The 24,308-nt window shown below is 46.1% G+C and overlaps 1 protein-coding gene across 1 annotated transcript in view; it reads right to left on the bottom strand.

Annotated features, from left to right (window-relative positions):
- Positions 1-1,601: 1,601 nt before the first annotated feature.
- The window catches only part of TPRN (taperin), a 29,961-nt gene continuing 7,254 nt past the window's right edge, over positions 1,602-24,308 (bottom strand). Inside the window, exons 2-4 of the mRNA XM_069747761.1 lie at positions 5,555-5,771; positions 4,274-4,383; positions 1,602-3,759 (exon numbers count right to left, since the gene is read on the bottom strand). Coding sequence (XP_069603862.1) covers positions 3,697-3,759; positions 4,274-4,383; positions 5,555-5,771 — 390 coding nt within the window. The 3' untranslated portion in view covers positions 1,602-3,696. The remainder of the gene's footprint in view (positions 3,760-4,273; positions 4,384-5,554; positions 5,772-24,308) is intronic.

The raw sequence follows: 24,308 nt of genomic DNA, 5'->3' as shown, positions 1-24,308 counted from the left end.
CAGGAATACACGCCATACATTGTTAATATGGTAAATGACTATTCTAGCTGCAAGCGTCTGGTTTGTAATGCAATATCTTCATAGGTGTATAGAGGCTTGTGTCCAACACCCATCACTCCAGTGTTCTTATGGTAGTTTGTATTTGCTAACTGTGTAAGAAGGCTAATGGATGGTTAGAATACCCTTGAAAATCCTTGTGCAAGTATGTTAGCACATCTGAAAACAGTTTGGCTGATTAGAGAACCTATAAACCTGACCTTTGAGCTAGTTGAGAATCTGAAGCACTACATTTGTTGGTTCCAATAAACTCTCAAAATGGCCAGAAAAAAAGAACTTTCATGTGAAACTCAGTCTATTCTTGTTCTTAGAAATGAAGACTATTCCATGCGAGAAATTTCCAAGAAACTGAAGATTTCCTACAACGGTGTATACTACTTCCTTCAGAGGAGAGCACAAACAGGCTCTAACCAGAGTAAAAAGAGAAGCAGGAGGCCCCGCTGCATAGCTGAGAAGCAAGACAAGTGCATTAGAGTCTGTAGTTTGAGAAATCGACGCCTCACAGGTCCTCAACTGGGAGCTTCATTAAATAGTACACGTAAAAACGCCAGTGTCAACATCTACAGTGAAGAGTCGACTCCGGGATGCTGGCCTTCAGGGCAGAGTGGCAAAGAAAAAGCCATATCTGAGACTGGCTAATAAAAGGAAAAGATTAATATGGGCAAAAGAACACTGACATTGGAAGATTGGAAAAAAGTGCTATGGACGGACGAATCCAAGTTTGAGGTGTTTGGATCACACAGAAGAACATTGGTGAGACGCAGAACAACTGAAAAGATTCTGGAATAGTGCCTGACGACATCTGTCAGGCATGGTGGAGGTAATGTGATGGTCTGGGGTTGCTTTGGTGCTGGTAAAGTGGGAGATTTGTACAAGGTAAAAGGGATATTGAATAAGGAAGACTATCACTCCATTTTGCAACGCCATGCCATACCCTGTGGACAGCGCTTGATTGGAGCCAATTTCATCCTACAACAGGACAATGACCCAAAGCACACCTCCAAATTATGCAAGAACTATTTAGGGAAGAAGCAGGCAGCTGGTATTCTATCTGTAATGGAGTGGCCGGCGCAGTCACCAGATCTCAACCCCATTGAGCTGTTGTGGGAGCAGCTTGACCGTATGGTGCAAAAAGTGCTCATCAAGCAAAACCAACTTGTGGGAGGGGCTTCTGGAAGCATGGGGAGAAATGTCTCCAGATTACCTCAGCAAATTAACTGCTAGAATGCCAAAGGTCTGCAATGCTGTAATTCCTTCAATGGGAGCATTCTTTGCCGAAAGCAAAGTTTGAAGGAGAAAATTATTATTTCAAATAAAAATCATTTTTTCAAACCTTGTCAATGTCTGGACTACATTTTACATTCATTCGGCAACTCATTTGATTAATAAAAGTATGAGTTTTCATGGAAAACACAAAATTGTCTGGGAGACGCTAACATTTGGAGTGGTAGTGTATACTCCTAGATAGCGAGCGGTATTCTAGCCGTTACCTCTTGTATACAGGAGATTATATTATGTCATAGATGAATGAATGAGGCAGAGTCTTTGTCCATTTCCTGCAGTGAACATATTTATTGATCAGCTCTTTTCCTGGATATTTGGTTACATCAGGTAAACTTCTGAGGTGAATCTACAACCATTACAAAAAGTAATAATATTATCCATAGTCAGGACAGTAAATCCAATGTTACACAAGAAAACTGGACATGGAGACTTTGGCCACGGTGAGCACATCTGGCTACGACAGGAACAGCTGAAGATTATTATATATTACATTCTATTTATCACGTCTTATAAACTTTAGGAAAATCAAGTGCAAAGACTTTTTTTTTGTGACTTTTTACAGACAATATGACAGACTCGCACAAAAAGACAAAACAGAGGAGTGGACTGGACACCGGAGTGTGTGAATGTGCCACAGAATATGGTGGTAGAACTACAAGTGTCAGAAGGCGAGGAGTGGACTGGAAAACGGAGTGTGTGAATGCGCCACAAAATATGGTGGTAGAACTACAAGTGTCAGAAGGCTCTACCAATGCTTGGCACAGTATGCTGGGCCTTGTAGTCTCACCACGCCACTACTGAAGGGTCGCTGGAGCTGCACATGAGTGGAGAGTGCGACATGTCTGGTTCCTAGATTTGCATGGGGTCATGGACAGAACCACATGATGCAAATCATGAGGGAGGTCAGAGCAGCGGGCACGACTCCTGGGGGATTCTATGCCCCCTACAGAGACCCCGCAGGGTTTCCCAGGCGAGAACAGAGTGCAAATTAACAATACATGGCGCTCAGGGAGGTCGCTGCTAGGAGCGTTCATGATATCACAACATGCAAATACGCAGCACCATTAGCTCAGACGGACAGGTGCTGCCGGCTCCAATGTACAGAGCGCGCACCTGTCCGCACCGCCCTGCTGTCTCTGCTGGAATGGGACCAGAGGAGGAGACTGACCACTGCCACCCAGAGCATCCTTACCTAGGATAACATATACCTTTCATGTACATCACTAGTGACTGGACGCCCACCATACATCCTCTCTTTCTAGCAGTTCCTGGAAAAGCTGAGCGACAACTAATATAAGCTCACACGGCAGCCACCAAGCTTTCCTATACCCCAGCATGGCTTCTGGACCCTAGTGCTAGAGATATCCAGCTGCATAAGTGGGAAGATTTAAGGTTTACGATTGAAGAGCAGTAAAGTCACCCAGCTTTCCTACTCAGAGGAATTACAACTACAGATCTAATGGTTACCTACTACTGGGAAAGCTGGAAGACAACTTAATAGATGGCACTACAGCTCTCCCAGTAGTAGATAACGGATATTTAATGGCTGCCATTACGAACCCAGTGGTCACTCAGCTTTCCCAGTAGCAGATACCCAAGTGACCTGAAATCCTGCCACTACAACACCCAGCTTTCCTAAGCTATGCACAGAAAAGCTGGGTGTCGTACATATGGTAATATCGGTCATTGGCCAGCTTTCCCATATACAACCGAGAAAAAAAAAAAAACATATATATTTGTTTTTTTTTTTGAGAAAAGTAAAGGATGCTTGAAGCTAAATCTGATTGACAGCATTTCCATAACCTGTATTACCCCAGAGTCCTCCCCAAAATAGTTACAAAAGTTACAAAGACGACCAGTCATATCCTTTTCTGCCCATCACTGCCCTAAGGCAATGGTCTCCGACCTGAAGCGCTCTGGCAGTTACTAAACTACACCCTTGATAAACATGCTGGGAGTTGTGGTTCTGTAGTCGCTAGAGTGCATTTGTCTTAAGAGTCGCTCACATACATACACAAAAGAAGAAGTCTTCAAGTCACACCCCACAGTCAGCACCCCGCGCCCCCCACCTCCAGAGGCGCTGGTCATACAATTCATCTCTCGGCAGGATGGTTAATTAATATAATTAACATGGCTCTGCTGCCGGCAGCAAACAAGCTGCTACACTTACTATGGCGGATTTCATATAATCAGCCAATTTTGCGAGTGCGTCCTTTTTAATTTTTATTGGTAACCCCACAGCGAGACTGCAGTCCTTTCCCAGGAGGCTGTGCAGCACAGGCGCCATTGCTGAGGACAGACGTCAGGGCAGTGACCACAGTCCAGATATATCTGACCGTCCTCCATCCGCTGAGGTTAGAAGTACAGGGCCGGCTCGCTTCGGAAACCCGTGTGAGCGCTGCCGTCGGCCGGCGTGAGCTGCAAGAGAGAGGACACGGTTACAGGTCACAGTTTGGACACAATGAACGCTACATAGCAGGTTGCTTTGAGCTGACTAGCTGAACAAAATCATGTGACAAGTTTACACAGGGCCCAATTATGAAGGAGACCCTTCAGAGTACATAAAAAAAAGGTGAAAACCGTGTTTAATTATCTCACCTGAAGGCGGAGATATAATCATTGGAAATTACGGGCCCAAAGCCTGAGGCTGCACTACTGAGAGACTGACATTTCCTCTTGATTTCTATCGGCGACAGTGCAGTCACAGAAACCTTGTGTGGATCCAAGTCATCAGATACGTTAATGTCTACGCCCTGCCCAGTGCGAAGGTCTCCATCACAGCGCTAGAAGGAAGAAGGCTTCAGTGGTGCAGCCTCAGGCTTTTCAGCTGTAAATTTAAAATGATTGCATCTCCTGTACGTTAGGAGAAAATGTCTGAATAACCCCGCCCAGAATCTTCAAGGGGAACTCCAGGCAGGAGGTTCGGGCTCACCATGTCCTCGCTCGGTGCATTGAGGTCCGGAGTTGTGGAGCCCCCTCTAGACGCTTCATCCTGCCATTTACTGTACTCCATGGAATGTTTAGGGGTGTAATTGGATAGACCTACAACGAAAAAGAGAAAATAAAATATATATTTTATTATTTATAGTAGATTGATGCATCAAATAATCCAGCACTTCTGTCTTCAAGATCGTAGGAGTGCAGAAAATGCAGATTTCACAGGATGGCTCGATCATGCGCACTCCTCCTCCTCCTCTTCACTTACATCACTGACCTGCCCTTGGAGCTATTTACTGACGATCCTGCAGGGGAGGGGGCGCAAGACGTCAGGGGGAGGGGGCGCAAGACACCAGGGGGAAGGGGCACAAGACGTCAGGGGGAGGGGGCACAACAGTGTGAGTAGTTGACGCACATTCACTCACATGGTCGGCATTGTGAACACATGGGCATGGGAGCTTTGCCCCTGCAATCTCAGAGGGGCTCCTACCACAATGCACCGGATCAGAGAGGACTCCAATCCCCGATGTCTAACGCCTTTAGATACTGCAGGCAATGGTGACTGCTGCCTGTTAGGAGGTTTGGAATTAATGACAAACCTACTACTACTCCCCCTGCCCCAACTGAATAGGTAACTATTCTATTGTTCCCTGTTATCTGCCACTTCAGACTAGGGAAGGCAATCTGCAATATGACGTGCAGACTTGATCCCCTCTAGATTTCATGTGCTGTTGAGCGACTGACACGGGTTGTTCCTCTGATAACTCTTCATGTCGTTTCTGGAAGTTCTCAACAATGGAGATGTTTTGTCCCAGTGGTCAGGCATGGCACAGTCAGAATGGTGTGGCTGATAACAGTTTGCAATAGATTTTACGTAACCACAGGGCAAAGTCAAATGAAAATAATTTTACTGTCTCTTTAAACAGTGATGACTATTAATAAAGCCGCCTGATTGTCCACGTCAGCACCGCTCCGCCGTGACTCATTGCAGTGACAATAATAAATACAATGAGGGATTAGAGGTTTCCGACACACGTGATCCGACGTCCGCAGCACCATGGCAGAGAAATGTGACCAAACATGTCACAGCAGAGCGATCAGCGTCCACACCCTTCCAGGGAACGAGCGCCAGAAACTGCAGGTACAGCTGAGCCCAGAAGGCTGCAAGAGCAGAAATCTTCGAGCAGAGTCCCTCCAAGAGCAACTACAATTCCCAGCATGCCCTAGGTGACGTTGTGGAATGATGTGTCATAGAACGCATCATCCCGGCCATTACCTGAGTTTGCAGAGGTGGCCCGCAGACTGCTCCCACCGGCACAGCCACTCACAAATTGTGGCCGAGGTAGAAAGAGACCAGGGGGTTTCTCCTCTTCCTCAGACTCGGAGCCGGACACCTCGTTGGCCTCATCTTCCCCCATGTCTTCAGCCAGGGAATCCTCAGATGGATATTCAAACATGGTGTGGATGTTCTGCTCATTAAAGGAGATCTTCATCTGCAAGACAAGAATCCAAAATGTCAATGTGTCCGACAGATTCCTGCACCCCACACACACGCAACTACCAGGTGCCGCATCGGGCTATGTGCTCACTTTGCGTTATTGCTGCTTTATGAAAATTATAAGCTGCTTTTTAAAGCATTAACAAAAGCTGATATTTCAGAAGTCTCACACACTCTCTCTTTTTTTCCCCTGACAAAATTGCAAAATGGCTGTTTTTTTAAAACTGCAGCAAGTCCCTTCTTTCAGTGCTTTTGTAGCATTTTTTTCACCCATAGAAAGCAATGAGCAAGCGCAAAAAAGCTGCAAAGATGTAACAAAACGCAACCATCACTTTTTGCAGCATTTTTGGTTAAAAAAAAAACAACAACAAAAACACGCCAGTACAGCAGGATGTCACACCCAGTTATATTTGTAATTTTGCCAAGTTTATAACATAACTAGATGGTAGCCCGATTCTAACGTATCGGGTATTCTAGAATATGTAGGTCGTATATAGCACAGGCTACGTACTATATTGCACAGTGACATAGTATATAACACAACCGACATAGTATATAACAGAGCTACGTAGTATGTAACACAGCGTATGTAGTATATAGCAGAGCCACGTAGTATATAACATAGCCACGTAGTATATAGCAGAGCCACGTAGTATATAACATAGCCTCGTAGTATATCGCACTGCCACGTAGTATATAACAGAGCCACGTAGTATATTGCACAGTCGACGTAGTATATAACAGAACAGACACAGCCACATAGTATATTGCACAGAGCACGTAGTATATTAGACAGTTACGTTGTATATTGCACAGTCACATTGTATATTGCCCCAGCGACATAGTATATAGCATAGAGATGTAGTATATAACAGAGCCCACGTAGTATATAGCACTGTGGGCACTATATGCGTGGTTAAAAAGACTTAAAATAAAAAATAAACATATACTCACCTTCCGAAGGCCCCTTGTAGCCCTGCCGCCTGTGTGCGGTGCACGTGGTAGCTTCCGGTCCCAGGGTTGGTATGAGCGCAGGACCTGTGATGACATCATGGCAGGTCCTTCTCGCATAGCATCCTTGGCACCGGAACCTGTCGCTTGCACTGCCGAGGACAGCGCGACGTCGGAGGGTGAGAATAACCTTTTTTTTTTATTAGTATTATTTTTAACATTAGATCGTATTACTATTGATGCATACGCAGCATTAATAGTAAAAAGTTGGTCACACAGGGTTAATAGCTGCGTTAACGGAGTGCATTACACCGCAGTCCGTTAACTCTGGCATTAACCCTATGTGACCGGTCAGCGCTGACTGCAAGGTAGTAAAGCAGCGGCCATTTTGCTGCCAGACTCTGGCTGTCGCTGATTGGTCGTGGCAATGGTCGTGGGCGTTTTGCCACGACCAATCAGCAACTTGGATTTCCATGACAGACAGAGGCCACGACCAATGAATATCCGTGACAGACAGGCAGGCAGACGGAAGTGACCCGTAGACAATTATATAGTAGACTAGTTGAAGAGCCCAGCGTTGCCTGGGCATAGTAAATATCTGTGGTTAGTTATAGCACCTCACTTTTCTTATTTTCCCATCACGCCTCTCATTTTCCCCCTCACACTTGTCATTTCGACCTCACATCTGTAATTTTCCGATCACTCCACTATTTTCCCTCACTCCTCTCATTTTGCACTCACACCTTTTCATTTTCACCTCACACCTCTCATTTTCCCCTCAGTATATACATGTTTGTCATCTCCCTTATATATAGTATACACCTGTATATCATCTCCCCTGTAAATATATACCTGCTGTATGTCATCTCTCCTGTATATAGTATATACCTGTGTGTCATCTCCTCCTGTATTAGACCGTGTTCACACGTTATTTGGTCAGTATTTTTACCTCAGTATTTGTAAGCTAAATTGGCAGCCTGATAAATCCCCAGCCAACAGGAAGCCCTCCCCCCGGCAGTATATATTAGCTCACACATACACAATAGACAGGTCATGTGACTGACAGCTGCTGTATTTCCTATATGGTACAGTTGTTGCTCTTGTAGTTTGCCTGCTTATTAATCAGATTTTTATTTTTGAAGGATAATACCAGACTTGCGTGTGTTTTGGGGCGAGTTTCATGTGTCAAGTTGTGCGTGTTGAGTTGCGTGTGGCGACATGCATGTAGCGACTTTTGTGAGAGGAGTTGTGTGGCGACATGCGTGTAGCAACTTTGTGTGTTGAGTTGCATGTGACAGGTTAGTGTAGCAAGTTGTGTGCTCAAGTTTTGCGCATGGCGAGTTTTGCGCGTGGCGAGTTTTGTGTGGTGCGTTTTGAGTATGTGCAAGTTTTGTGTGAGGCAACTTTTGCATGTGTTGCAACTTTTGTGCATGTGGCAATTTTTCCGCGTGTGCAAAATTGTTTGGTGAATTGGAAAGCGCAGGGTTAAAATTTCACCTCACAACATAGCCTATGACGTTCTCGGGGTCCAGACGTGTGACTGTGCAAACTTTTGTGGCTGTAGCTGCGACGGTGCAGATGCCAATCCCGGACATACACACACATTCAGCTTTATATATTAGATGGCTTGGTCTCCTCATATGAGCATGGTTGTTAGTATTAGTACAGTTTCATTAAATTAGTGATATATGTGTGAAAGTAAACAATGCCTGACCAATGTGTAAGAGTAAGGCTGTGTGCACACGTTGCTGATTTTTCGCGATAAAAACGCTATAAAACTGCAAAAAAAAAAAAAAGCATACAATATGCATCCCATCATTTAGAATGAATTCCGCATGTTTTGTGCACATGATGCGTTTTTTCCGCAAAAAAAAAAAAAAAACGCATTGCGGTAAAAAACGCAGGATGTTCATTAATTTTGCGGATTTCCCACTTAAAATGCATTGGGGAAATGTCCGGGGGAAAAAAAACGAATCAAAAACGCATGCAGATTTCTTGCAGAAAATTTTCAGGTTTTTCTCAGGAATTTTCTGCAAGAAATCCTGAACGTGTGCACATAGCCTAAATAATGCCTGGCCAGTGTGTAAAAGTAAACAATGCCTGGCCAATGTGTAAAAGTAAACAATGCCTGGCCAATGTGTAAAAGTAAACAATGCCTGGCCAATTCGATGTCTCCCTGCTGTTTTCATATTTTGCAGTTGTGAATTTGTTCATGAACATATATTACCTTAGTTCTAGTATTTATTTATTTTTTACACCATTTTTTTCCACTAAATAATTTGATAAAATTATCCTTTATTCCAAAAATGTTTTATGACGTCACTATTCATTCTTGCTAGGTGGAAGCAAAGCTGAACTTTGAGAATCTCAAAAAATACAGAAGTAAACCCTGTATTTTATCTGCAGTTTTTTTCCGTTTTTTTTTTTTTCCCTTTCACTGCCCAGAGATCAAGTTTTGGCTGGAAAAAAAAAAAAAAAAAAAAGCGATGCCTGAATATAGCCTCATAGCGGTTATATTCTTGTACATGGGGGCAGTAATATACCGTATATACTCTTGTATAAGCCGAGATTTTTAAGCACATCTTGTTTGTGCTGAAAATGTCCCCCCGGCTTATACACAAGTCATTGTCCCAGTATGTCCTAGTTTACGGCAGGGGAGCGGCAGAGCAGCAGGTCACAGGAGGCTAAAGCCTATGCCCGCTGCTAAAGAGAAATTAATATTCCCTGCACTGGCAATGAATATTCATTTCTCTTATAGTGCGAACAGTTACAGCCGGAACCGCTCTCTTCCAGCAGCTGCCGGGCTCTCGCGGGTGCTTGCTCATTAAGATAATGAATATTCACTTCTCTCCATTCCCATAGGATGGACAGAAGTGAACAACAATGAGCAGGGACATGCAATAGGACGAACTGCTGGAAGCCAGAACGAGATACCAAGAGGACGCGTAGGGAAGGTACAGTAAGTAGTATTTTTTTTGTTTGTTTTTCTCATTGGGGCCATGCAGACAAGGATGGGAACAAGGAGCCCTGCAAACAAGGATAGGGATGAGGAACTATGCATACCAGAATAGGGATTAGGGGACAATGCATACCCGGCTTATACTCGAGTCAATACGTTTTCCCAGTTTTTCGAGGTAAAATTAAGTGCCTCGACTTATACTCGGGTCGACTTATACACGGGTCGACTTATACACGAGTACACATGGTAATAGTTATATTCTTTTACATAGAGGCAGCATTATAGTAGTTATATTCTTGTACATAGGGGCAGTATTATACTAGTTGTATTCTGGTACATAGAGGCAGTATTATAGTAGTTATATTCGTATATATAGGAGTATTATAATAGTTATATTCTTGTACATAGGGGCAGTATTATACTAGTTGTATTCTGGTACATAGAGGCAGTATTGGGCTATGTGCACACGTTCAGGATTTTTAGCTTTTTCCGCAAAAAAAAAAACGCTTACATAAATATCCCATAATTTCTAATGCATTCCGCATTTTTTTGAGCGCATGCTGCGTTTTTTTCTGCAGTGGGGTCGCATTCCGGAAAAAACGCAGCATGTTCATTCTTTGTGCGGAATCGCGGCGATTCCGCACACATAGGACAGCATTGATCCCCTTACTTCCTGCATGGGGCTATGCCCACCATGCGGGAAGTAAGCGGATTATGTGCGGTTGGTACGCAGGGTGGAGGAGAGGAGACTCCTCCAGGCCCTGGGAACCATATACCATAAACCTTCCGGCGGCCCCAGCAGCCTTCCCGCTCCTCACAATGCTCCCGTTCCCAGTAATGCCTTGCGACAATGCCTGTGATGACGTAATGTTCCCACGTGATGCTACGTCATCTGGGGTCATTGCAGTGAGGCATCACTGGGAACGGGAGCATCGCGAGGAGCGGGAAGGCGGCAGGGGCCATTGGAAGGTGAGAATATCACGATTCGGTGGTTACTGCAGGTTGTAGGCTTGTCGGAAGAGGAGAGTCTTCAGGCTTTTTTTGAAGGTTTCGATGGTAGGTCAGAGTCTGATATGTTGTGGTAGAGAGTTCCAGAGTAGGGGTGATGCGTGAGAGAAATCTTGTATGCGATAGTGGGAAGAGGAAACAAGAGGGGAGTAGAGAAGAAGATCTTGTGGGGATCGGAGATTGTGTGTAGGTAAGTACCAGGAGACGAGGTCACATATGTATGGAGGAGACAGGCTGTGGATGGCTTTGTTTGTCATGGTTAGGATTTTGTACTGGAGTCTCTGGGTAATAAGGGGCCAGTGAAGGGATTGACAGAGGGGAGAGGCCTGGGAATAGCGGGGGGACAGGTGGATTAGTCGGGCAGCTGAGTTTAGAATGGATTGGAGGGGTGTGAGAGTGTTAGAGGGGAGGCCACAGAGCAGGAGGTTGCAGTAGTCAAGGCGAGAGATGATGAGGGCATGCACTAGGGTTTTTGCAGATTCTTGGTTGAGGAATGTACGGATTCGTGAAATATTTTTGAGTTGAAGTTGGCAGGAAGTGGAAAGGGCTTGGATACGTGGTTTGAAGGAGAGATCAGCGTCAAGGATTACCCCGTGGCAGCGAGCTTGTGGGACTGGGGAGAGTGGGCAGCCATTTACTGTAATGGATAGGTTCGTTGGGGGGGGGAGAGGGGTCACGTGAGATGGGGGAAAGATGATGAATTCTGTTTTGTGCATGTAAAGTTTCAGAAATCTAGCGGAGAAGGATGAAATAGTGGACAGACATTGAGGGATTCTGGTTAGTAGGGAGGTGATATCTGGTCCAGAGATGTAGATCTGTGTGTCATCAGCATAGAGATGATACTGAAAGCCATGAGATTCTATGAGCTGTCCCAGGCCAAAAGGTGTAAATGGAGAAGAGCAGGGGCCCAAGGACTGAACCTTGTGGGACTCCGACAGATAGGGGGCGAGGTGAGGAGGTGGTGTGTGAGTGGGAGACGCTGAATGTCCGGTCTGTTAGGTATGATGAGATCCAGGATAGGGCCAAGTCTGATGCCGAAGGGATGAGAGGGTCTGTAATAGGGAATTGTCCACTGTGTCAAAGGCAGCCGACAGGTCGAGGAGGAGGAGGACAGAGTAGTGTCGCTTGCTCTTGGCGGTTAAGAGGTCATTGGTGACCTTAGTTAGGGCAGTTTCAGTGGAGCGGTGTGACCGGAAGCAAGATTGCAAGCGGTCAAAGAGGGGACAAGAAGAGAGATGGGAGGACAGTTCAAGCTAGACGTGTTGTTCCAGTAGTTTTGAGGCATAAGGGAGAAGTGATATAGGGCGATAGCTAGATACAGAGGATGGGTCAAGAGAGGACTTTTTGAGGGTAGGTGTGATTGAGGCATGTTTAAAGCTTGAGGGGAAAACACCAGTTGTTAGTGATCGGTTGAAGAGATGAGTTAGGGTTGGGATGAAGACTGTGGTGAGGTTTGGGATGAAGTGGGATGGGAGTGGGTCAAGTGCACATTATTGTATTCTTGTACATAGGAGGCAGTATTATAGTAGTTATATTCTTGTACATGGGAGGGACATGCATATTCTAGAATACCCGATGCGTTAGAATCGGGCCACCATCTAGTAGTAGTTATATTCTTGTACATGGGAGCAGTATTATAGTAGTTATATTCTTGTACATGGGAGCAGTATTATAGTAGTTATATTCTTGTACATAGGGGCAGTATTACAGTAGTTATATTCTTGTACATAGGGGGCAGTATTATAGTAGTTATATTATTGTATGTCTACATCTTCCAGCATTGATCAAAGCATGCTGGGAGCCGTAGTTTATCAACTAGTGTACCTCAGTATATAGTGATATAACTGCTGGTAATAAGTTACCGCAGTCTCCAATGTCCATACTAATTAGCGTTGGCTCAGTGACTGCACCTATCTCCCAGGAGCAGGCTGTTCCTGGTACTGTACACAGCAGATAATCTACACGCCAGGTACTTTCTTTGCACAGTGTTTTATCAGGCAAAGACAGAGCCCTTGAGGAAAAAAAGCATGACTGAGATTTACATGCCTGTGTGGTGGGGCTGACAATCCTCAGTGGTGCAGACTGCTCATGCACAATGTATACAACCTCCCATTGATTACAGAGCGGATCATGCATTGGGTAACCACAAAAAAATGTGTTTGGGGAAGCAGGTGACAACTCCTATTTTCTTGTGAAGGACTGGTTGTCAGCATCTAGAGAGTAAAAAAAGCCAAGCAGGTTTGTATACTGAAAGGGGTTGTCCACTACTTTAACAAACCCTTCACCTTCCTCATTTTTGAGCCCGCAAAAATAAATAAATTATTCACTGGCGTCACTATCTGCGCCATTGGACGAATCGAAGACCGTGACGTTGGCGATGATTGGGTGCAAGGCTCGTGTGATGCACCAACCTCACAAGAACCCCAGGGACTAACTGCTGACACTGCTGGAACAGCGCCAACACATGTATCTCTGTATACAGGGAGCTCCCCCTAGTGGTGGCTGCAGGCAGAATCTTAGCATGTATCCCTGTATACAGGGAGCTCCCCCTAGTGGTGGCTGCAGACAGGATCTTATCATGCATCTCTGTATATAGGGATCTCCCCCCTAGTGGTGGCTTTAGACAGGATCTTATGTATCTCTATACTGGGAGCTCCCCCTAGTGGTGGCTGCAGATAGAATATCATTTATCTCTGTATACAGGGAGCTCCCCCTAGTGGTGGCTGCAGACAGGATCTTATCGCGTCTCTGTACATAGGAGGCTATCCCTGGCGGTTACTGCAGAATTTAAGAATTTCCTTCTACGAGCATGGTGAGTATTTAGAGCTCTATATCAGGAAAATAAAACTATTAATTTCATAAATGGGCATTAATCTTAGTCAACAATAAAGAAGACGGGTCACCCCATGTCACTACTAAGCTCCAGCGGTCTTTTCTCGATGTTGCAGGGTCTGGAGGGAGATTACTCCTGACTCATTAACAGTTCATCTGCCCCGATTAGTGGATTCTAATGGTCACAGTTGGTCTCCAGCAGAGGCTCAGCCACAAATAGACTGCAACCTGTTAATGATTGAAAAGTAATCCAAGATGCACCAAAATTACCAGCAGGGTCGAAATTCTAAACAGTGACCCATAGATGAATACGCCCCAATATCTGCTGATTATTGGAGAGGGGGGCATTTATTTAACTAGAGGTTCTTAAACATTTAGGATTTTGAAGCCTTTGCAATCTGTTCTCAATTCAGCCATGGCCCATAACCATTTTCCTTCACCAAATAAGATTCTGGTGAAATATGATCGATGCACTGTTGCAACACGAAAGCCAGTGTTGCATTTGTTCCCTAGCAACCGGAATGTTACACAATAAAATAATACCAGGGTACAATTAAAGAGATCACACCCAACCTCCGCCCAACCCAGAGAGGAGAAAGCCCGACAGGACTGCTCCTCCGTGTGTTGTACAATGATGCGAGTGGGTGTAATATCACATTACAGCCAGCTACAATCATTGACTGCACCTAAAAGGAGTAGCAGCTTATGATTTCTGAAAACAGGTATCACAAGCGGCTAGTTTCAGCAGCTGTAATAGCTTTACGGTATTTTTGGGTAACGTTTAATTGAAAAGTTATCAGATGTCAAAGCTCTAAATTGGCTCTGAAAAGTGGTGGCGCTATTGCATTGGAGTCTATGCATTACAGTGGTGGAAAGTGGTACTGCAAGTGAGTCAGGAATATGGACATAATGAGATGTTAAGGGTGCATTTCATTCGCATGCGATAGCAAAATTCTTCTTTATGACAATTCTCAAGTGTTTATAGACACGGGCCGGGCAGTCAGGCATTGTTCTAAGTTTAGCTGCACACCTGGCTGACCTTTGGAAAGGCGAAGTGACAGAAACGCAGCTTTTGTCCGCTGCTCCGCCTTGTGGGAACACAGCACGTTAGGTATGATCATTGATCAGACATTCCAGGCATCACGCATACATTTAGCCATGTCACATTGTTTTTTGTTTTTTTTTTTAAACAGACAAGCCCAGTACAGTCTTAAATTGGTACTGTCAGATGACCCCCTAACTAGTTAGAGGTCAGTAGGTACTCAGACATGGCTACCATTCTTCAGTGAAAAGTGCAGCCGTAGGTGGCAGCCACTGACGTATGCTGACCGCATTGCTTTGATAAGTCGTACACTTCTGAAGACGTTTTGCTTGGCTCCGGTTTGTTGCTTTTGTGAATGTCCTCGTAGACTGACGAGACCTCAAGAACGTCAAGATTGTTTGGTTCCATCACTCATAACTTAACTCCACCTTGAGTGATCATACAGACTGGAACAATTGTGGTGAACTTGAACATTATCCTCTCTCTCTTCTGACCAGGTTTCAGTTTTGGAACAGTTGGGTGAGGACTGCAAGATGGACATCCCAAAGAGGACAACATTCTTCTGGTGGGATCCATATGGAGATGTGATTTATACCATTGCCTGAGGCTTCCATCACAAAACCAACAGTCCCCTTCAACCCCATTGAGACACAAAGTCATATTGGTTGGCTGTAACCATTGGTCCTCCCTTAACTATTGGTGACCTATCTAACTATCACGGATGTTGTTGCAAAAAAACAAACATTTAGGGAAGCATCTTCAACGAGGTGATAAAATCGTTCAAGATACACATTAGGCTAACTACAGCTGAAACCACCGATATTGGCCAACAGTCTAAAGTATGTGAATGCCACCTGAATCTCCACCCGACAATGAGTAGGCAGAAAGGCCGTGGTAGTGGTAGAGAGAAAGAGAGGAGGTGCTGGCAGACAAGAGAGCAGCATTGGTGATCAAGGCCAGGAGGGGTGGCCACCAGGTAAGGTAAAGCAGCAGCGGTGATAAGAGAAGAGCAGCGGTGGTCAAGGAGAATGGTGATCAAGGACAGGGAGTGGCAGTTGAGGTAGAACAGCAGTGGTGATATAGAACAGCAGCAGCGGTCGAGGAGAATGGTGGTCAAGGAAAGGAGGAGTGGTTGTCAAGGTAGAGCAATAGTGGTGGTCAAGGACAGGAGGAGTGGTTGTCAAGGACAGGAGGAACAGCGGTCGAGGTAGTGCAATAGTGTTGGTCAAGGACAGGAGAAACAGCGGTCGAGGTACAGCAATAGTGGTAGTCAAGGACAGGAGGAGCGGCTGTCAAGGTCAAGGAGCAGCGGTGGTTGAGGAGAATGGTGGTCAAGAAAGGTGGTAAATGATTTAAATGTGAAAATGGTTCACAACTCTCTTAAGAGCCAACATATTTTGGGTCCTTGTCTATGAATATATCCAGTCTACTAAGAAAAAAAAAAAAAAAAAAAAAAATCACATTATCCAATGTAAAGTTCTTTCAAGCCCATAGGAGTCTACTGGTCCTGGGACCAAACAGAGGGCATCACAGGGCTCAGCACCATCCTCCCTTTGTCCTTCAGTGTTAACTATAGGAAATGAGAAATCGCTGACGGAAAACCAGTTGAAAAAATCTACTTCCTTTGCTTGGCCTCCTGCCTCCACCTGCAGCAATCTTTCCAGTGCAGATATGGAAGAGCGTTCATGGCTTTAGGGAGGAGGGGCTCCAGGTCGCTATGATTCATACACCCAGGAGAGATCCCCATCCAGAGTGGGTAGTGCCGCCTGGCAGAGATCATGACAGCAGAGGGTGGTTATAAATGGTATAGTCTCTAACTGGGTCGCTGTGACCAGTGGGGTACCGCAGGGGTCAGTATTGGGACCTGTTCTCTTCAACATATTCATTAATGATCTGGTAGAAGGTTTACACAGTAAAATATCGATATTTGCAGATGATACAAAACTATGTAAAGCAGTTAATACAAGAGAAGATAGTATTCTGCTACAGATGGATCTGGATAAGTTGGAAACTTGGGCTGAAAGGTGGCAGATGAGGTTTAACAATGATAAATGTAAGGTTATACACATGGGAAGAAGGAATCAATATCACCATTACACACTGAATGGGAAACCACTGGGTAAATCTGACAGGGAGAAGGACTTGGGGATCCTAGTTAATGATAAACTTACCTGGAGCAGCCAGTGCCAGGCAGCAGCTGCCAAGGCAAACAGGATCATGGGGTGCATTAAAAGAGGTCTGGATACACATGATGAGAGCATTATACTGCCCCTGTACAAATCCCTAGCTAGACCGCACATGGAGTACTGTGTCCAGTTTTGGGCATCGGTGCTCAGGAAGGATATAATGGAACTAGAGAGAGTACAAAGGAGGGCAACAAAATTAATAAAGGGGATGGGAGAACTACAATACCCAGATAGATTAGCGAAATTAGGATTATTTAGTCTAGAAAAAAGACGACTGAGGGGCGATCTAATAACCATGTATAAGTATATAAGGGGACAATACAAATATCTCGCTGAGGATCTGTTTATACCAAGGAAGGTGACGGGCACAAGGGGGCATTCTTTGCGTCTGGAGAAGAGAAGGTTTTTCCACCAACATAGAAGAGGATTCTTTACTGTTAGGGCGGTGAGAATCTGGAATTGCTTGCCTGAGGAGGTGGTGATGGCGAACTCAGTCGAGGGGTTCAAGAGAGGCCTGGATGTCTTCCTGGAGCAGAACAATATTGTATCATACAATTATTAGGTTCTGTAGAAGGACGTAGATCTGGGGATTTATTATGATGGAATATAGGCTGAACTGGATGGACAAATGTCTTTTTTCGGCCTTACTAACTATGTTACTATGTTACAGATGGAAACCTCTGCCTATCAGCTGCACATCAGCTTGGCACGGCCGATTGTTTAGTAAAACCAAGGGCAGAACTTTCCGATCACAACTTCCCCAAAAGCGGCAACTATTCATCTCCCAATATAGCAACAAACAATGCAGCCATAGTAACGGCAGCCACAGTCATCATAACTACAGGCTACAACGGCGGCCAGAACAAGCCAGCGGCGACAGTATAAAACACAAGAGGATCGGTGTATAACCTGGGCAATCATGTAGGGGAAGCGCAATACACCCAGCTGCAGGTAACGCCAGGGAAGAGGGTAAAAAGAGAAAGTGGAATTCAGCAAGACGCCACCCACCTCACTTGTCCTTCTTAGGGGATTCTTCCTATAAATGGAGCATGGACTGATGTGCCTATCGAATCTATTAAAAAAAAAAAAAAAAAAAAACACATTTGGCACAAAATAGCCCCAAGATTAGTGATGCGCGAGGATGCCATCCGAGCAGGTGTTATCCGAGTATGCTCGAGTGTTAGAGTGTCTGCGGCGTGCTCGAAAAATAAGTTCAAGTCCCCGCAGCTGCATGTCTCGCAACTGTTCGACAGCCATAACACATGCAGCCATGGTGACTTGAACATTTTTTTGAGCATGCCGAAGACACTAACACTCGAGCATGCTCAGATAACACCTGATCTGAGCATGCTCGCTCATCACTACTCAGGAAGGGTGGGAGGCTGAGACGCTCCTCCATCATGCAGATAAGTGTGCAATGTGACTTTAAAAATCTACTATAGTGAAAGGCCCAATAAGTGGATGTCATCACGGAAAGGATCTGGTCTCAGTGACAGATGACCAGACTACATCTGCTCGGCATCTAATCTCTGGAGGGGCGCACCTGTAATGTACATTTCCTCGGGGTGTGGCCCACTCAGTCTTAAGCCAGAGGTCAAATCTGAACTAACATCTTGAACAAACTTTTCGGGAACTTCTGAGAACTAAGTAACAGTAGAGGTAAAGCTGACAACAGAGAGCAATAACGGAGAGCAGACAATGCCACGTATTGGCCAGATCACAGGTCATCCGTGGACATGCTCCACCCACGAGGCCATGTTGGCCCAGGGAGCAGCAGGAGGCGCAGAGCTATGAACACACGGCAGCCTCATCCATGGCTGACTCACCGCAGCACAATGCACAGGTACAGGCGAGGGCGACGACACAGCTACTGCAATCCACCACATCTTAAAAGGGATGCCGAACGTCTTAAAGGGATACTGGTCATAAACACCATCTACTGTCCATGAACTGTGAAAGTTATATGCAAGCTATAGTTTTCTGATATCAGCCACTAGGGCCTCTCTCTTCTTCAGGAGAGAAACTTCTCACCCCGATAATCCCCTCCAGAGGACCAGAATTAGTGGGGAGCCATAATCTGTATAGGGTCCTCGTTTTTCGGATTAGCGGTTCTTTAACAACAGTATTGGGAACAACACAGCCAGTAAGCAGGAGAGGATTGGATACACAGCTCAGCAGACAGTACCTCACATTAGAAGCTTAGATACACAGCTGAGCTGCTTACACCCTTGGGGACACAATTTTGAGTGCTTTTATGTGTTGATCTAGGGCAGAAAGTTCCATGGAGTCCGGGTCACTATGCGTCAGATGTTTCCCATTTGGCTCCAGACAATATGTGAGATTTCAGGGTCTGGTCTGTGGGTGCGGACCCTCACAGGCTCGGTGGTGGCGGCCATCAGTGCTCGTCACCTGAATGTATATACACGTTACAGCTTCCATCTACAGGCGGGTTGCATTTCCGGGGTGGGGGGGCCAGGAGGATATGTACCCCCTCCTCCATGTGCTGAATTATTGAGCAGGAATCACATCGCATGCGGGCCTGTGTCTGGCACGGTGACCTTTCACCCCAGCTTATCAATTATTGCTGGTTGGTCTGCAAATGAAACCGCGTGTGCCACATTATCTGACTGCAGCGAGATACTGAAAGTGAGAGCAGGATTCACACCGAGGACGGGGCCACCGACATCTGCACATCGCACACATGCAACCAGTTCATATGTTAGCCAGGCAGAACTTTACGGCAAATCTCGCTATCCCTTTAATGGCAGCCATATTGGCCGTCACTCAGCCTTTCTAGAAACAAATAACTAAGAAGCTGCTCGTAAAGTACCATTCCATTATCCCTCCAGAAGCACCAGACCTCTTAGACCTAGTGATGCTCACACAGCTGAAGTGCGTTACAATGCATCAGTGCAGATCACAGAGTCCAGGACAGGAGAGATCTGTGCTGCCCTACATCCTAGACAGTGCACTGACGGCACCACGGACAATACAGACGGCCGTCCACAGTGCCAGCGGGCAGCAATGGGGAACAACTCACACTAGAGAATCTACTTACAACATTTAGGCAACTGCCGCTCAATCACTGATGTGATCCAGAGCCGCTGAATGGGGAACTAAAAAATAACCCAAATGTTTAGGTTAACATGGATAATGACAGACGACAAGTAATCCTCCCCCAGCAGGGTTTAGGGTGGAGAACGCACTACTGATGTAAGCCCAAGTTACACCACGCCTGTACTTCTGTTTTACATTGAAACTTGGACCAAAAATATCTGCACCATAAAGTTCAGGAAACAAACTGCTTTATACCCCAGAGCTGTGCTCGCTATTCTGCTGGTGCAGTCACTGTATACATACATTACATTACTGATCCTGCACTGATCCCGAGTTACATCCTGTATTATACTCCAGAGCTGCACTCACTATTCTGCTGGTGCAGTCACTGTGTACATACATTATGTTACTGATCCTGTACTGCTTCTGAGTTACATCCTGTATTATACCCCAGAGCTGCACTCACTATTCTGCTGGTGCAGTCACTGTACATACATTACAGATCCTGTACTCATCCTGAGTCCATACTTAGTAACATCTGGTCTCAGCTTCCTAGACTGCTGCCCCCTGTAGGCTCCCCCAGTAATGACCTCCCTGGGTGAATGAGCTTTGTCATTAGGACAGCGGAGGCCTGTGAACAAGCGTCCTTATGTTTTCCTCACAATAAGCTCTCTCTTCCGTTTAATGTAAGCGTGTCTCCCTGCTGTGCAGCTAGCGGATGGTCACAACAGCAGAGGACAGGGCATCCCCCCCGCACGCTCATCAGTGCTGGGGACGGGGGTCCGATATCAGACAGTAGTGCCCGTTTCTATGACTCCTGCACTGGCCACACCTCGAGTCTCCTGACCCATTAAATGAAAAGTCAATGCAATGAGAGCAAAGTCTCCGCTATGCCACGTTCCCATGACCAGGATGCCGGGCAACAATGCCAAGACAGAGGGGGCAAACAGACCAGACAGGCAATGGCCCCCATGACAGCATGCTCCAGACAATCCTACAGCAAGTCTCAGGGTATGCGAACACGTTGCGGATTCTCTGCGGATCCGCAGCGTTTTTTGAGGCGCAGAAACGCTGCAGATCAGCAATTTACAGTGCAATGTAAATCAATGAGGAAAAAAAAAATGCTGTGCACACTTTGCGGAAAATCCGCTGCGGAAACGCTGCGGTTTAAAAGAAGTAGCATGTCACTTTGTGAATCTGCAGCGTTTTTGTACCCATTCAAATTATAGAAAACGGCAGGGGTAAAAAACGCAGCAAATCCGCCAGAAAACCGCAGCAAAAACGCACAAAAAAAAGCTACGGAACCGCACAAAAAACGCGACAAATCCGCAGGTGCATTTTCTGCCAGGAAAGGCAGAATCCGCACTAGAAATTCCTAAGCCTAATACGCAACGTGTGCACATAGCCTAAGATTTGAGACCCTTCAGTATGTCTGACCTGTGCTAGCTGACAACCAATATGGCTCCCGGCAGCGTCACTGGCCGCCCGGCTCTCCCAGAAGCTGAGCTCCTTGTGCTCTTTCCGCTGTGGTTACTTTGAGGTCGGCGTTTCTCCCGGCATTAACCCAAATCGGTGCCGACATGAGGAGAATTAAGGTCAATTATGGTGCGGGAACATTGTCAGGCCGACCCCACGTGCCCCAGACACGGCTTACTGGTTATTACTGGACGGAGTGGGCCACATACCAGTCTAATCACACAACTTGAAAATCCAGATTATGTCCCAAGAAAGGTGCTGAAGGGGCTCATGTCAGAACGGGGTCAGGTATCCAAGACCGCGGCGGGTCAGGCACCGCACACAGGGCAGCCACTGGCTCGGCCCGCGATTCTGGGTCTAATAGGGGCGATTTATCTATGGCTGATATGTCACAATGCGCCCCCCACCTGCCCTTCCTGTGCCAGTCTTCATTTTAGGGGTCATGAAGCAGGACCCCAGGATGAACACTTCATGCTTTGGTCTCTCTATGGCTTCCGATAATGGAGTATTTGAAATTCCCTCATTTCGAGGAGTCAGAGGATCAGAATTTTGCTCCAATTCATCACCATACCCAATAAAGATCCCGTCGCAGCATCACACGCCCCTGCACCTGCCGCACGGCTCCTGGGATATGACACAGCGCCTTCACCAAATTGTCTCCTTAGTGATGAGGGATTGAAGTAATTGTAAAGGGATTAAGTAATTTGCCGTGTGTCTCCTCCGCCTTTGGTGATGCAATAAATGCCGCTCCACCTGTCACTGCTAATTCACGAGCGGCAGCGGTGTCCTCCAGGAATCACAGCGGCTCCGGACGATCCCCGACCATCAGACGTCCATGTTTTGCTCCAAGTCAAGATCTCCGTTTGCTGTCAGTGAACTGGACGGTCCCAGCCTGCAGGCATACACACAGCTGATGTTTGGTACAATGTGTCAGTGCAGGGGTATGTCACATTGATATGATGTAACAAAGTACCGACAGCATGCCCAGGTATTCCTGTATGATCAGACATGAGACGCAGGTGCACCGGTTCACAGAATCGGGGTCCTTCCACAGTACATGGGACACGGGGATGAGGGTTCCCAGTTGTGGAGTAAGGACCCCTTAGTCTCATTCATGAAATACACACATACATATATATATATATATATATATATATATATATATATATATATATATATATATATATATATATATATATATATATATATATATATATATATATATATAGTGGGGGGCACGGGCTGGCGGGAAGGCTTTGCCCCCTCCACACTTGCTGTTATTTTCCTATAACTCCAGGGTTAACGACTTCATCGTCTCTATATTTAGCCGCCGTAATCTCCGCTGCAATTTATAACGGGTCAGTAAAAAAAAAAAAAGTGATAATCCAGGAGCTGCGTCACAAGCGTTTACAGCCGGCGCTGGACTCCTGCCCTGTTCCATACGAGCCGATTAAAAGCTTTGACTTGTTTTCTAAGTGGCTAATTCCAAGAATGTCGCCCGGGGAGTGCGATGGGTTAAAGGGGCGATCAGCGATATAAACATCGGGCGACCACAAGGTCAATCACACGTTAAAGAGACGGCATCAATGCGAAAAATGGAAGCCTTCAATAACGAGGCCCACGCCGCCTCCATTTTCTGCCTTTAGTCTGCCCGCACCCCGTGTCTGCCGCTCTCCAGCACATTATGCATCGCGCGTCCTGCCCTGGGATCCACTTTCACGGTCAGATTCTTATCTGGAGTGAAAATATTGTGCTGCGAGTGCCGACAACACCGGATCTGGTTTCTCAGATACCTGCCAAGCCTGGAGAATGCCACAAGGGAGAGGAATAAAGGAGGTCATGCAGCTGCTCAGGTGGTGGGACAGGCAGATCCTGATGCCATTGGGCCACTCGGACACTACAACTCCCAGCATGCATCGCAGGTCTCGCAGGAAAGGACATGCTTTCCTTTCCCAAGGCGATGTCCAGTCACTGCCTGGTAGACAGCTTTTTTGCAGGACGAGTCGCAGTTCTGAATGACCATACTGAAAATAAAAAAAGGTTCCAAGTGGGGAGAAAGGGTGGGAAATAAAAAATAAAAAGGCAGCTCCGCCAGGGCTAAAGGTTTTGGCTTTACTGCGCTCATCCTGCGGTGAAGATGACAATTCTAGTTCTCCGGTCAGTCTGACGACAGCGATACCAGACTTCCATCAGGAGATATAGAATTAGTGGCGTATACAGAAATCCTAAACTTTGTACTAAGAAGAGAAAATTAGCCTTGTTCCATCCTTCTGAAATCATTAGACATCATAGATACCTTTTTGGGGTACACGCGACATTTTGCGTTCCCTTTAGGGAGGGGGATTTATTGAGCAGTTTTTTATTTCCCCCTTCTAGTTTCATAGACCGGATTTTTATGGATGAGGCGACAGCCAGCCACCACTTCTCAAAAGAAAAAGGTCTTTATAATTGGGGAACAGCGTGACGATTTGCGTTCACTTTACCCTATTTGTTGTTCTCGTAGAACAGAACCGGCGATCGTTCATACGCTTGAGTATAGCAGTCTGTAGTGAAAGCCACGGTCTCCGATGAAGCCCACTGGAGTACCAAGATGGCAGTGACAGGGCCCAACAGCACCCCCTTGATTCATGTCATCCTAGCAGTTCCTGGTGATCGCGTGACGAGGGATGGGGGGCTTAGTGACACCAGGGCACATTCACACCATTAAATGCTGCTGTAAGTGATATCTAAGGAGTTAAACAGCAGTGATCAGAGCTCGCTCCCAACCCTGCGATTGTGGAGGCAGGTGAACGGTTCTCAAAAAAAAAAAAAAAAAAGGCATGCACGCTCGGACTGGCTGGGCGTACGTGCGCCCTACATGGGAAAGGTGGAGTCAGCCGGAAAACAGAAGCATCAGAACTCAGCAAGGCCGAGCGTTCCTTCACCGCCATCATCTGATGTGACAGTCAGGGGCGCCGTACCCATCAGATGCTCCGACAATCCCAAACACCACAGGGGTCGTACAGCTTTGGGCTAACGGGT

This window comes from Ranitomeya imitator, chromosome 2, assembly GCF_032444005.1.
Source record: "Ranitomeya imitator isolate aRanImi1 chromosome 2, aRanImi1.pri, whole genome shotgun sequence".
NCBI lineage: Eukaryota > Metazoa > Chordata > Amphibia > Anura > Dendrobatidae > Ranitomeya > Ranitomeya imitator.
Note: the sequence above shows the minus strand (reverse complement) of the source record. Positions and strands in the feature narration are given on the sequence as shown.